Here is a 13,380-nt window from a genome sequence, read left to right as displayed (position 1 = left end):
AACAAATCCAAGTTAGAAAAATTTGAAACAGTCTTTGAGAAATTTTGATGAAAATGTCATTTAAAAATGCAAATTTCACCAAAGCTACATTAACTTCCCATTATAAGAAAGCCCTTTCCCACTAAAATAAAGGTTATTTAAGTTTTTAACCAGCTAAAGTTTATGATGATTATTCTGAAGCATAGCTTAAAACTGTAGGAGAAAAAAAAAGGTTTTCTAGACACGCATTTTAAGTTCTGAAATGTGCATTTATTCTTGTAACATACTTGAAGAATTAAGTTTTGCCTAAACCAGTAAATTACAGTAACTATTACAATTCTTACTAGTTAGAACATTCCTGAAACTCAGACTACTTAAATACTGAGAGCATGCCAAACATTTCCTGGTGGAGGAAGTCAACTTACAAGCATACTAGAGAGCCAGTTTAAATCTAATTTTAAACAGAAATGATTAAGAAAAAAAACAAATAAAATGAGTGATCATTATCTGCCTTCTTGGGTAATTTTATGCATTTTTACTTCTGAAATTAAAGCACACTATCTTTTCCATAAATTCATTAATATCCCAATTGAAGCATATTGGCTACATTATTATTTGTTTCAACCACAATCCCCCTTGTTTCTTGTGGAACGAGATCTTATGGATGCATTATAATCACACAACTTCATTACACGCTATATTTTCAATGGGATCAGTTTATGAATTCAGTTCGTATCACCAAGATATCCTTTTCACCATGGAACAGACTGATACTTGATTCAATTTCAGTGTCACAGAAGAAATATGAAAGAATAGTGTAAGTCTCATAGCTCATTGGGAAAAGAAAAAATATTTTCCATTTTTCTCTAGCAAATGTCAGTATTTTTCATTTTACCAACCCTATAAAATTTCAATGACTAGATTAAACCTCAACATTAGACAGATGACTGAGCTGCCAGCAAAGCGGCACAATAATGATGCTTGCCTCTCTCTCCTAGACCATTGTGATTAATGCTGAGACAGTGTTGTGAAGGGAAACAAGGTACATGGTATCTACACTCATCTTTGCTCACATACAAATAATACCCTAATTACCACTGGCTTCCAGTAACATCCTTGTAGCCCTTTCCATTCTCCTCTCCATTTGCCAGAGAACACCTTCTCATGGTTCACCTTTGGGTGATGTTCCACAAGTGGAATGAAATCCTCAATCCTACTCTGTGCCAATTAAGTTAAATTTCTTATGCTTTAAGTGCAATTAATCTGAGAAAATGGTTGCATAAAATTTAACTGCATGATTTTTCAAAAGCAAGAAATAAAGGAGTGAGAAATAATACAGCTATCTAACTACTTTATTCAGCCTACAGAACACATGCTATCGGACTTTTGAAAAAGGTACCTGGGACGTGTACAGCCTTGTGATGAACCTGGGACGAAAGCTTCCGGGCAACAGCTCTTCAGAAAAATTCTGTGGTCCAAGTATATCAAAAAGTGTTCCTATGATCTTCTGTTACATGTTTTATTTGAACTGTGCTGATGAGTGTTGCATCAAGATTCACTATAGACAGCTTCTATAGAAGACTCCTGACCTGAGAACTTTTTTCTCATCTTTTTAACTTTTCAGGAACAGTGGCTTATTTTGCTTTCAAACAAGCTTATAGGGGCAGCAGGAAGGTGCATTTCCTCTCATTACCTGGTGCATCAATTTCATGGTGAAAATAATAAAATATATCTTTTGTTCATTTTGTTCACTCTTAGCTGTGCATTTTTACAGAATACAGAATAATCCATTTAATGTTTTTCTCACACACATTGCTCTGAAGCCGATACGGAGTTGGAATTCAGTTTGTTAAAGTGTTTAAGCCAAACATCTGCTTGGAATTAACAACATAGATTTTTTTTGAAGTGAAATATCTACTGAATATTTGTCAGCTTCATCTGTGTTATGGCTAGCCTTAGGAAGAATCCACTAGTAATAGGAACTTCAAAGAAAATGATGTAATTTGTACTTTTAAAACCAAGGAGTGCTTAACATGTTTACTGCCTTTATATGGATGAAGAATAGGACTAAATTTTAATTTAGTCATGAAAATACATATTTAAATTACTCACCTTAATTAAAAATTGCCATTTTTAACTTTTTATTTTCACATTCACAAACAAGGAAATGACGTTTTTGCTACTAAAGATAGAGCATTAACAGAAATTACTATTTTGACAGAATTTTGACTTTTGACAAAATAATAGCTCACTAAACCAGTGAATGTTACAAGCAAATATTTTAGTTTCAAACCTGCAGCCAATTTTCATACAACCACAAAATATGTCAGAACGTATACCTAGACATGTATTGAAACCAGCTGACCCAAGAACAGTATGGAAATGCAGAAGTAACAGAGAGAATGCTACTAGAACAGAAAATTTAATTTTGCACTTTTTGTTGTTACGTCATAAAAATGCTACCACTAACAGCTACATGTACAGAATAACCTTCAATGGTTCTATGGGTCAAAAGGAATGGCAATATTGTCTCTTCAAATGGCATAAAATGTATTTTCAAATCAAGGAAAGAGAAGAAAAAGAAGCATAGATGAATGTACTTTATCTTAATTATTAAGAACATTATTAAACCCTCTACCTGAACACAAGAACCCTGAAATTATTTATCTTATTACTGAAAAGCAGATAATCTATTAAGGTGTATTTACAATAGTTTTCACATTTGTACAGACCATGTCTCTACCTTCAGGCAGATAACAGGATAGGCAAGAATGAGGTAGTAGGAAGTAAGCTTATATAATTTACTGAAAGAAGATTTCAATAAGAAGTGATGCTTGCTTCTGCTTTTTGATAGACCACTTGGCCTAAACCAAGTTTTTGAACATTGACAGAAGCAGTTCTTGTGTATCTAGTTACGAAGCACACAAATTCCTTTTTCATTCAATCATTCAAATGTAGAAAAGGTGCTTAGGAGATATTTGTCATTTTCATGCTTAAAGACAAAAACACCAGAAGGCCACAAAACACATAAACTAGCACTTATGCAGTCTTACCTATATAAATCTAGAAATATTAAAAGGCATGCCAAATTGCTTTCATATTGTGTATACTTAAAAAAAAGCAGATATTTAATTTTCTTTGATCTGGACAAAGTTCCTGTGTTACAGGGAGCTTACAGCTTTAATAGCTAATGTTTATAGGAAAGGATGAAAGGTCTGATTGTGTAAAAGAACCCCTAAACAATCAGGAATAATAGTAACAATTAAAAAAAAAAGATGTTTTAATCAGCTTCAGAAAATAAAAAACACCTGGAGTAGTACCTTTAACATTTCTGTTCACTTATGCAGTGCAATCCATGGCTTTCAGAAAAGTGGAGATATAAAATCTTGCCTGCAGAGGAAGCTCTACAAAAATCCCAGATGTGATAAAACCTGCAGTTAACTGTAGTATCAATTTAAAGGATAAGATTAGTGTCTCAATCTCACTGAGACTACCCTTGACAGATAATGAATTATTTTTCTGGGTATATGCAATCTGAATGACTCTGACAGGTACATTCTGTTGCAGACTGCTTTACAGAAACATTTTGCTTGAATGACTGTATCTCATAACTTCAGCTACTGAAGTTTGTGGATTTTTTAATATTTCATGCTTATAAGACATAGATAATATGTATTTTCTCTGAAACAGAAGTTTCTTAATTTTTATATGCCAACAAAAATACTGTAGAGAAAGAATAACGTAAGCCTTACCTGCAACAAATAACAGCTTTACAAGACAAAGCCAAATCCAGGAAATACTGTCTCACTCCAAATGTCAGAGCATACTTCAGAGATTTACCATCAATGATGAGAGCAAAATCATTTTCCTTCCTTAAAGTATCACCAAGTGTACTGCAGTGATGGCTAAGTGTCTCTCTTGTTCCCTGTTGCACAAAAAAAGTTGTGTCCATTATTATTAATTTCTACTGCTCTTAAGTCCAACATATTTTTTTTGTGTGATCAGAAACACTGGCATTTCATTTTCTGAGGAATTTCCTTTTTGATTAGGCTATCAAATAGACAGTATTAAATGAAAAAAGTCTTTGCAACAGCTGCACTATTAGAAACAACAGTAGAAACAGGGTGTAGGACTGCTCTCACACTGCCAAAAAATAATGTGTATAGATTATGGTGGAACTTTTCATGCTCTTTGAATGGCAACAATAGTTGCATAAATGTTTGCTAAAAATATTAAATAGTAAGTGTCCTATACACCTATGCAAAGGAAGATTCATATATTATACGTATCAGATGAAACAATTTGTGTTCACTTTTACATAAAGGGGTCTTAAATGTTTAGAAAAAAGGAAGAGAAACAGAGATAATTCATAATGTAAGTACATGTATTATAATTGATAATTATATCACATTGAATTTATATTTTATGATAAGCCCATATCGACTAAATTTTATGTAAAGGATCATATTTTTGATTTTTCAGTTGCTAAGGACAGTTTGAATCGCACCTACACATGTCACTAATCTGCGATGCAGAATTGAGAACTTCGGATTATATTCAGTAGATAACACATTCAATTGTAGGTCGAATTTGGAGAGGTGGCTAATACCTACTTAATTACAGCTTTATCATAGAGTGCCATGAAGAAGAAAAAAAATGCTTGTTGTGTTTCCTTCTTTTTGAACGGTCTTCATAGATCTATAACATACTCTTCTACTGTTTCCTGCTTCACTCAGCTCAGAAGAAAGAAGCATTTTAGAGAAGAAAGGAACATAGAAAAGAACCTCATTCTGCTTACAAAATCCTGAATTTGGAAACCAGTAACATCTTATGACAACAATGTTCCTATTTTGCTGAGGGAAATGGGCTGTCCAGAAGCCCTCATAGGAGCACGGCACATTTATAAAAAAAAAAAATTAATTGCTTAATATCTATTTATTCAACTTTTAGTTATCACACCAGAAGTAGTTAATGTACAACACTTGTTTAATGAGTTTTTATTGTACTTTTTTAGCAGTTAAATAAAACTACCTCCCTTTATTTCATTACATATGAAGATGTATACAAAATAATCAATCCTTGTCACTTCACATCTATTAAGTATTGCAGTAGTTCTGAAATCCAGAAGTCTCTGTAAATGACCTAAATATAAATCAGAAATAGCAGTAAAGAAATACTGTAGAAATTCTATAGAAAGCAGTAAGCATTTTAATTCTTATTGTAGCCTACTCTTATGTGCTACCATGGAATCCTTCAGTTAAGGCACTCTTCCCACACTTTCTTTCCACTTTGCCTCCTTAAGTCCTATCTTGAGCAACCTGACCACAATATAGAGTAAAGGTGAACTTCATTTCAAGTTTTCCTCCTGAAGACTTCTGGACAGTATGTTTTCCCGCTGAGGAATTTCCTCCACTTTTAAGTTCATTTAAGGCTCCCTTAGAGAGGGTGGTAAAATGATTTCTTTCCCCTCATGGGATTTTTCACTTAATATTGCATTCCTACCTTATCTAAAGAATCTCTTCTCTACAAAGCAGTATATTTGAAAGTTTGTAGCTTTAACCCTTACTTGCATTTCAACATCTGATTATAATTTCAGCTGTTTAACCACACAACTACAATTAACTTCTGTCAGATAGTAAGTATTCCATAAGAAATAGCATTAGCAACGAACTTCGGTTAGCTTGTTAGGGTACTGCTAGGTACTACTAGAAGCACGTGAAGCTCCTGACTTTGTGCCTGTATGGATGGAGTTATTTCATTATGTGGAACTGTTTGCTTATCATTCTGAAGTTCATTTGTGTAGTAGCTACACTGTGGTTTTGGAAGGTGTAGATAAGTTTCTATTTATTAAGTAACATTTTGTCATGATGACCATACAGTCTTCCAAGCATGTAATAATAAGATTAACTCAAATTTTCTCAAAACAAAAAAGCAACCTCCCAAACCAAAGAAACAAAAACACCCCATCCAACTGTGGTTTTAGCAGAATTTTCTGTGTTTGTCCAGATAAAGTTATTTTTCAGGCCACCTCCACCATGATATCTAGATATTTTAAGCGGTAACATTAAGTGGTTTCATTAACTGAAAACTGAGATTTTACTTACATCAAGAGAGCCTTCATTTATAACAATCAGCCCCATGTTCTTTCTCAAAAGTTTACAAGAGTGACCTGTCAAAAACATTTTTGTTTTCAAAAATTTGTTCCACAAAATCCATTATAATATAAACAAAGCATTTTTTCCTGTAAGAGAACTACAGACAGAATTAAAAATAAGACTTCCCCAAATTAGTGGTAAAAAATTATACTGCATACTATAAAAATTAGACATACAGTTACCAAGTCAGAACAGCAAATCTTCCTTGCTGCAACTTGTGACTTGTGCCTTACTCAGTTGGGCTCAGCAGAAGGACAAGAAACATCTTGACAGTTACAGAAAAGAGCAAACAGATATTCTTTAGCCTTGCAAATTTTTGGAATGCAACATGCATTTCATACAGAATTTGCATATATATACACATTCCCATTCTTATGTTCTTTGATGTTTTAAACAGAACGTACACTTTATGCTAATGATGCAGGCTGCCTAGATAAATATGTATCACCATTCTTATTAAAATGAAAATATTGGTATTACATGTATTGCCTCAAACCTGGAGGTACTAATGAAAATAACCTTAGATCAAATGCATCATGTGCATACAAAAAGTTCTTCAAGATTAATAATAGTAATAAAAAGAAATAATACTTTATTTTAGGCACATACGTAGGTTACTGCAGAAGTCTGACACATGCAAAGAATATTAAATCTTAAATGCAGCTTTCATGTATTACTATTTAAAAATACAGATTTATTGCTGCTGAAATTAGTTAATGTGTGAGAGTTTTGTGGGGTTTTTTCCCCTCCTTTATAATAGAAAAAGGAAATGTCTGATGGATGGTAAAAAGCGTACAGCACTATAAAGTACAATCTATATTGTTTTGCTTCAGTTAAGATCATGGTCTCTACCAGCTTTCTTGGATAGATGAAAAAATACAGAATGGAAAATAAAAATACTTATATTTTCTTTTTATTATTCTTGCTGTCAAAACACAAACAATGTATTGAATTCATTGTAGATGCTAGAAAAAAAGTACAAATGCCTATTTTTTTCTCCTCTCTATGATAATATGACTTCTTCTTGCTGTTACTATTTTAACAGAGGAAGAACCCAATAGTCCCTTCTATCCACCTATCAGCGACTGAGAACTAAATTAACATTTAAATTCTGGAATGCCATATTATTTTTACAAGATACATTTCTGTTCTGAAGCAATATTATTATAGCAACTTCTATAATTTGTAAATCTGTAACAAAGCCATCAAACAAATGCAAACATGATACCAATGTTAATGGCAGTCTCCTGTTTGTCCCCAGTAAGTATCCAAATTTTTATGTCTGCTTTCATGAGAGTCTCTATGGTTTCAGGCACTTTGTCTTGCAGTTTATCTTCAATTGCTGTTGCTCCTAGCAGCTGAAGATTCTGTGAACATAAAATATTCAGTATACACATTTTTTTATTTAAATTAAGTTTCAATATTTTTAAATTTCCTTTGTTGAACTTCCCATATTTATGACTTGATTAATGTTCTCTAAATTCATTAATCAGATTTGGTATCAGCTAATCCTGCAGTTTATTCCTATGAGCTTTAAGATAAATAACTATGTGGCTTTGCAAACTGCACAGAAAGACCATCCAAACTTCACCCATTATTCACAATCTCAGCATTCGTTCAGCAACAGCTACCTTTTCCTGAGAGGCACCTCTCTGATTTGAAGACTTCAGGAGTTCTATTATGTCTTCTCCCACTTGTAGTGATTTTATTTTTCCTCAAAGTGAAGGAAAACCCACCTGTGAATTCATCTTGATCTTAAAACTATAATCTTGATTATGTTGTTTTAAACTTCTCATGCAGCAGATCTGTATGTTTTTTGTGAATATGTATGCTTGGCTACTCCAGCAGCAGCACTGCCAGAAACTCAAGGTAAAATGATTATGGCTCTGCTCTTGTGAAGATGCATCTGGATATTACATCCCTTTCTGGGCCTTCAATACAGGAGTGGTTGACAAAGTGGAGCAAGTCCAGCAGAGGGACACAAAAATAGCTTGGGAGCTGGAGCATTCTTGAGAGTGTCTGAAGAAGCAGGATGAGGTTAACATGCGGAAAAGATAAAGCTAAGGGAAGAATTCCATGGCTGCCTTCTGCTAACTGAAGAGGGCTTGCAGAGAAGCCATCTTCCTCTAAGAGGTGCATGGTGAAAGGGCAAAAGGCAACAGTCCCATTCTGCAGTAACAGAAATTCTAAGTCAGAAAAAAAGAAGAGTTGAGCATGAAAATAACCAAACAAACAATTGCTTACTGCAGCTGGGAAAAACTCTCTCCTTGCAGAACCTCAAAACTTCATTGAAGTGCTGGTCAAACAAAATTAGCCCTGCTTTGACCAGGGATTTAGGTCTACATGACCTCCTTAAGTCCTTCCAACCTTAACTACTTTAGGTCTCTAAGCTCATCATAAAATAAAGCAGATGTTGTTTGCCTGTTGTTACACTTTTTTACACAATAGAGCAACTCTGAAAAAAGCTTTCCAGTAGTTCAACTCAAAATCATCACTTTCTGGAAAGAAAACTACTTGTTGCAAGCACTTTGTCAATCTTTCCTTCACTTTGACCATTTAATCTGCAGGGACTACATGACAGAACTTCAGTATACTGCTATATTTTTTTTCTGCCTAAGCATTAGTCCTCTATAATGATTCACATTTCATGATGTAGAAAGCAAGGACATTAATCATGTGCCCCATTCTCTTCCCCCCCTCTCAACCCAAGCCAACTAACACCCCCAGAAAGCTACACATACTTTTTCAATTAGTTCGTAGCTCTCCTCAAGTTTAAGTGCTCTGTTTTGTAAAGCTGTAGAAGCACGGTGATAGACATCTAACCACTCTTGATAATCACTTTCTGAAATCTCAGCCACAGCAAAACACAGAGTTCTTAAGCCTAAAGAGAGAGCAGATAGTAAGTATGATTCAGTAGTTGTTAGTCCCTTTCCTGATATGCCTGCAATGAGTAACTACCAAAAGATAAATGTATTCTGTATTTTGTGTACGTTTATGACTGATTTTCAACTTACTGCTGCATGTCTTGAAGAACTTCCAAATATATATATATATACGGTAAACCAACATGACATAAATAGAAATTTATCCAACAAAGTAACTGTTTTAAGGTAACTGAATGCAATACAGGTGATGTACTTCAATGGAAAAAAAAAAAAATCACACAAGTTCGATTTATCTTAAATTGTAAACAAAACATGAAGTGATCCCAAATGACACTTCCTGAACAAATATATATATATATATTAGATTTTTAGGAACATTAAAACTTTAAGATTAAATTATATTTCTGACACAATGAAATTATAAACTTAAATGTTGCTACACTGGAAAGCAGTGTAACAGCATGATGTTACTACCTTTTTCCAACCCTGTTCAATGTCCTCATGAAATCCTCGGTTGAAGTTTAAAATTCACCATCTAGAAGCTGACCTTGAACCTGCTCAGATTGAATTTTCCATCTCACAGATTCTTTCAGTTTCCCAAATTCTTAAAATAAGATCTTTGTGTACAGGAACATTTGTAGATTTTACCTAATAATCTTTGAGCCGCTTATATTTCACAGGTTTTTTTCCTTCATCAGAAATCTGAATTAAGCACTACAGTGAGAATTTGAGGCTGCAAAATTATAAGAGATCTATTTTTTGACAACACACATTTACATTCAATTTAAGTACCTAGGTATGAATGTTCTAACAGTTCATTTTCACCTATTACGGATTCTTAGATTTTTAGAGCATGAAATTATTATAACTCTTTATATACAGAGAAGAGCAGTGCTCTAGCCAAATGATGTCTTATAAAGGTACAATATTCAGGCATGTAGATTTAGGAGGGGGATAAGCGGGACTTAGGGCCTTTGTTCATTTGCCCACTCTGCTCCAGGAGATGAACAAGCACCATAACCAAGGATGGCTAAATGCAATCTTTACTTGTTCATAGTATTTTGTTGTGTATAGTTCAACACCAGCAGCAATTCTGAAGTGATCAAGAGGCTGGGCATGAAACAATACATATGTGTCTCAGATTTAAGACAGTAATTTAGTATCTTCAGCATGAAAACCATGTGCAAACCTAATATCTTGACAGCTCACAGTATTAGAAACACAGGTTCTCACCATCCATACCTAGAGAGCAAACTTAAGACAGACAAACTGATTTTTTTTTTTCCTCTATGTAATAAGCACATACTAGCAGGGTCCAAAACAATGAATATGAGGTGAAGGGGCGGAAAGGAATTTATGCCTGACTAACAGTAATATTATTTTCACAGTTCTTTCAAAATATTCTATGCAGATGATAAAATGAAGAAATCGGTGTGTACCATGTATCAGCAAACAAGCTTTTCAAGTAAGTTCTCTTTTTAAAATCAGAGACTATTTTTTTTATTTTTCATTTTAAAAAAGATTCTTTTCATTGTGATTCAAAAGAATCTTCCAAATGAAAAGTGGAAAACAAAGTATCATTAAGTCTGCTTCGTAACAGAATGGAACAACATAGGAAAATTACACACTTTTCCTATTTATCCAAGCAGGCATTAACACTCAAGTTTAATAAATGCTTAAATATTAATGCCAGCCATGCTAACCACTTCATTTTTGAGCAACACACCAAGAGCATGCACTAAATGCCAAGGACATACTGTGCTGCCACATGAAAGGATACTCAGGAGAAACTTTGAGACGTCATTGGCTGCAATTTAAATCTCATGAAAAAATAAATACTGATTTCCTTAATCGATTCCAGAGAGAGAGAAAGATATACTGATTTTTTTTTTAAGTTTTATGATTGAATTTTATGCTTTTGAAAGGTTAGAAATTCACTCTCTGAACAGTAAATCTTTTCATCTGTTGAAAATAAGGACACAAAAAGTACTTGAACAAACTTAACACTAATACTTATATATAGTGGTTTTAAAGATGGGTGGAATTTTTCATGTTTTATGTTGATTCACTTGGACCACCCTGACTGCTAAGGAAAAAAAATTGTATCAGCTGCACCACTGATTTAATGAGAATAGTAATTAAGAATTGGATTGAAATTTTCACATCAATTCACACAGGTAGCAGATATTGACCTATTTTTACCTTTTCTGTAACCCAGTACATAGTCTTATGGCCCAAACTACCTTCACATTTAAGTACTTGTCCTTGACTGATCCTGATTTGACCTTTATAAAACCCCAAACTGGCCAATCAACTCATACAACCAGGTTCAGGAGCTCAAAGGGTGTATCTGAGTTTCATGTTGTATCATCAATCTTGCTTGGTTTTAGTTCTGCTTTAAACTTCATTGTACAATTTATTATAACTTTGATACGCCAAGATTATTTAAGGCTAACTGAATGTTCCCTGCAGAGATCTTGATATGGAAAACTAACAAAAGAAACAAAAGATGGCTTGCTTCTGCTGTCCTTGCTACACGCAAGAGACTTAAAGTGCTGACCATGACACTAATAAAAATGCCAAATTCCATTATAAATCAAAAGAGAAAAATTAGAGAAGCAGTATCTATAACAGACAGAAAAAGGATCTTTCCTGATACAAGAAGATTTGGCCAAACATCAGTCATCAAAATGCAAGGCTTGTATTTTAGAAAGAAAAGATTTTAATAAAATTTGCTTTCCAGTGTAAGCTTATCAAAACAAAAAAAAAAGAAAAAAAAGGTAAAACATTGCAGTTCAGAGTCCCATAGCTGTTACAATTCTGCTTCCAACTGCCCTCTCCAAACCCATGAACAAATTAAAATGATGATACTTCACAAAACAACTCTGTAATATTTTACTAAGACACCAGAAAGGGACATGGCACTGAACATCTAGGAACTGTGCTAGAAGTACCTGGAAGAAAACAGAAACATTTCTACGGTCTGCTTTCCTCTTCATGCTTGTATTATGTAATCATCCAGTATGATTAAATAACTAACTGGCTGCTTACATCAATCATCTTCATTTTGCAGTCTTTTAAATTTTTGTTACTATTTCTATTTCATGAACCCTCATGAAAAGGTTCCCCACCATCAGCAGCTGCTTTGTAACAGTGATTGTTAAAACAGCAGAGACACCAAAACACACTGTACAGAACGTTAGTGCTGGCAATTTCCTTTATTGTGACTGGTGACAGAAGTAATAGAGCATAAAGCTACCTTAAAAGCATCATGCTAGTAATTTTTAAGCATCTTCACTTTGGCTACTTTTTCCTGTGTGCCTTCCCTACAGCATTCATTTGGTGTGGGACGTGAAAGTGATTGTAGGAAATGAGATCTTCACAGAAACAAACAATATGCAATGTGTTTGCTCTCCGGAAAAATATATTTTGTTTAAAAGACTCCATTGTACTATGTGGGCGATTTTTTTGTTTTTTTTTTTAAAGCATGACCTTATTACTGAAATTTCTCAGTAAGATTTTTTTAGAAGGCATCACTAAAACATAATTTTGAAACTTAATGTGAATAAAACATTACAGCAACATAAAGTGACAAAACTGAAAAGTTGAGTGGTAACTGAATTTCATGTTTAGCTTTATATTGAATAATATTACCCACCTTCCGTAGCAAACTGCTCTAGATGTTTTAAGGTGATTTCTTTGTATTTTGAACTTTCAGCAAGGCGGTCATAAATTACAGTATCCTACAGAACACATAAAATGAACTCAGAACAGTTTAATAGAAAAAAAAAAAGCTTTTGGTCTAGACAATACAAATGACGTAGGAAAAAAGAATAAAAATATACAACACTGTTGATTTATTTCAGAATCAAAAGCGAACAGAAGCAATTTTATCTCAGAGGATGGAAAAAAGGACATTCCAAATCCTTAGGACGCTCTCAATTTACAAATTCTGCTATGTTTTTCTATAAATTCTACAGTTCTTCTAGCCTACATTTTTTGCTGTTATTTCCCTTCATTTTGAAAAGCACTGCTTCTTCCTTTGGCTTGCCATGTGAATTCTTTTGATCTCCTAAAATTCTGTCTTCCTCCTTTTTAATATTAAGCCCACAAGGCAAAATTAGTGATTCAAAACTGCCATTCTCAGGTTTTTGTAGCTAGCTTGATATACAGAATATTAACAGCAGCTTCTTTCCATTTGAGAAGACACAGAATAGACATTTATATTCCACCAACTTCATTTTTTAAAACCATTTAGCAACTGGATTTTCATTCCCCTCCTCCAAAATTGACTTAAGATACAGAACAAGAACTAATGAGCCACATTGCCATTCCCAAACACATTATGATTAAGATATCTT

General features: G+C 33.7%; 1 protein-coding gene across 5 annotated transcripts in view; it reads right to left on the bottom strand.

Moving 5' to 3' along the window:
• The window catches only part of ATP8A1 (ATPase phospholipid transporting 8A1), a 114,718-nt gene that overhangs the window by 49,791 nt on the left and 51,547 nt on the right, over positions 1–13,380 (bottom strand). For all 5 annotated transcript variants that reach the window (XM_061346162.1, XM_061346164.1, XM_061346161.1 and 2 more), the window contains 5 exons: positions 12,678–12,762; positions 8,876–9,015; positions 7,363–7,501; positions 6,084–6,148; positions 3,732–3,904 (listed from right to left, as the gene is read on the bottom strand). In XM_061346162.1, coding sequence (XP_061202146.1) covers positions 3,732–3,904; positions 6,084–6,148; positions 7,363–7,501; positions 8,876–9,015; positions 12,678–12,762 — 602 coding nt within the window. The remainder of the gene's footprint in view (positions 1–3,731; positions 3,905–6,083; positions 6,149–7,362; positions 7,502–8,875; positions 9,016–12,677; positions 12,763–13,380) is intronic.

The sequence above is a fragment of the Neopsephotus bourkii genome, unplaced genomic scaffold, assembly GCF_033783945.1.
Source record: "Neopsephotus bourkii isolate Nb327-2 ecotype Australia unplaced genomic scaffold, CSIRO-AGI_Nbou_v1 NB_259, whole genome shotgun sequence".
NCBI lineage: Eukaryota > Metazoa > Chordata > Aves > Psittaciformes > Psittacidae > Neopsephotus > Neopsephotus bourkii.
Note: the sequence above shows the minus strand (reverse complement) of the source record. Positions and strands in the feature narration are given on the sequence as shown.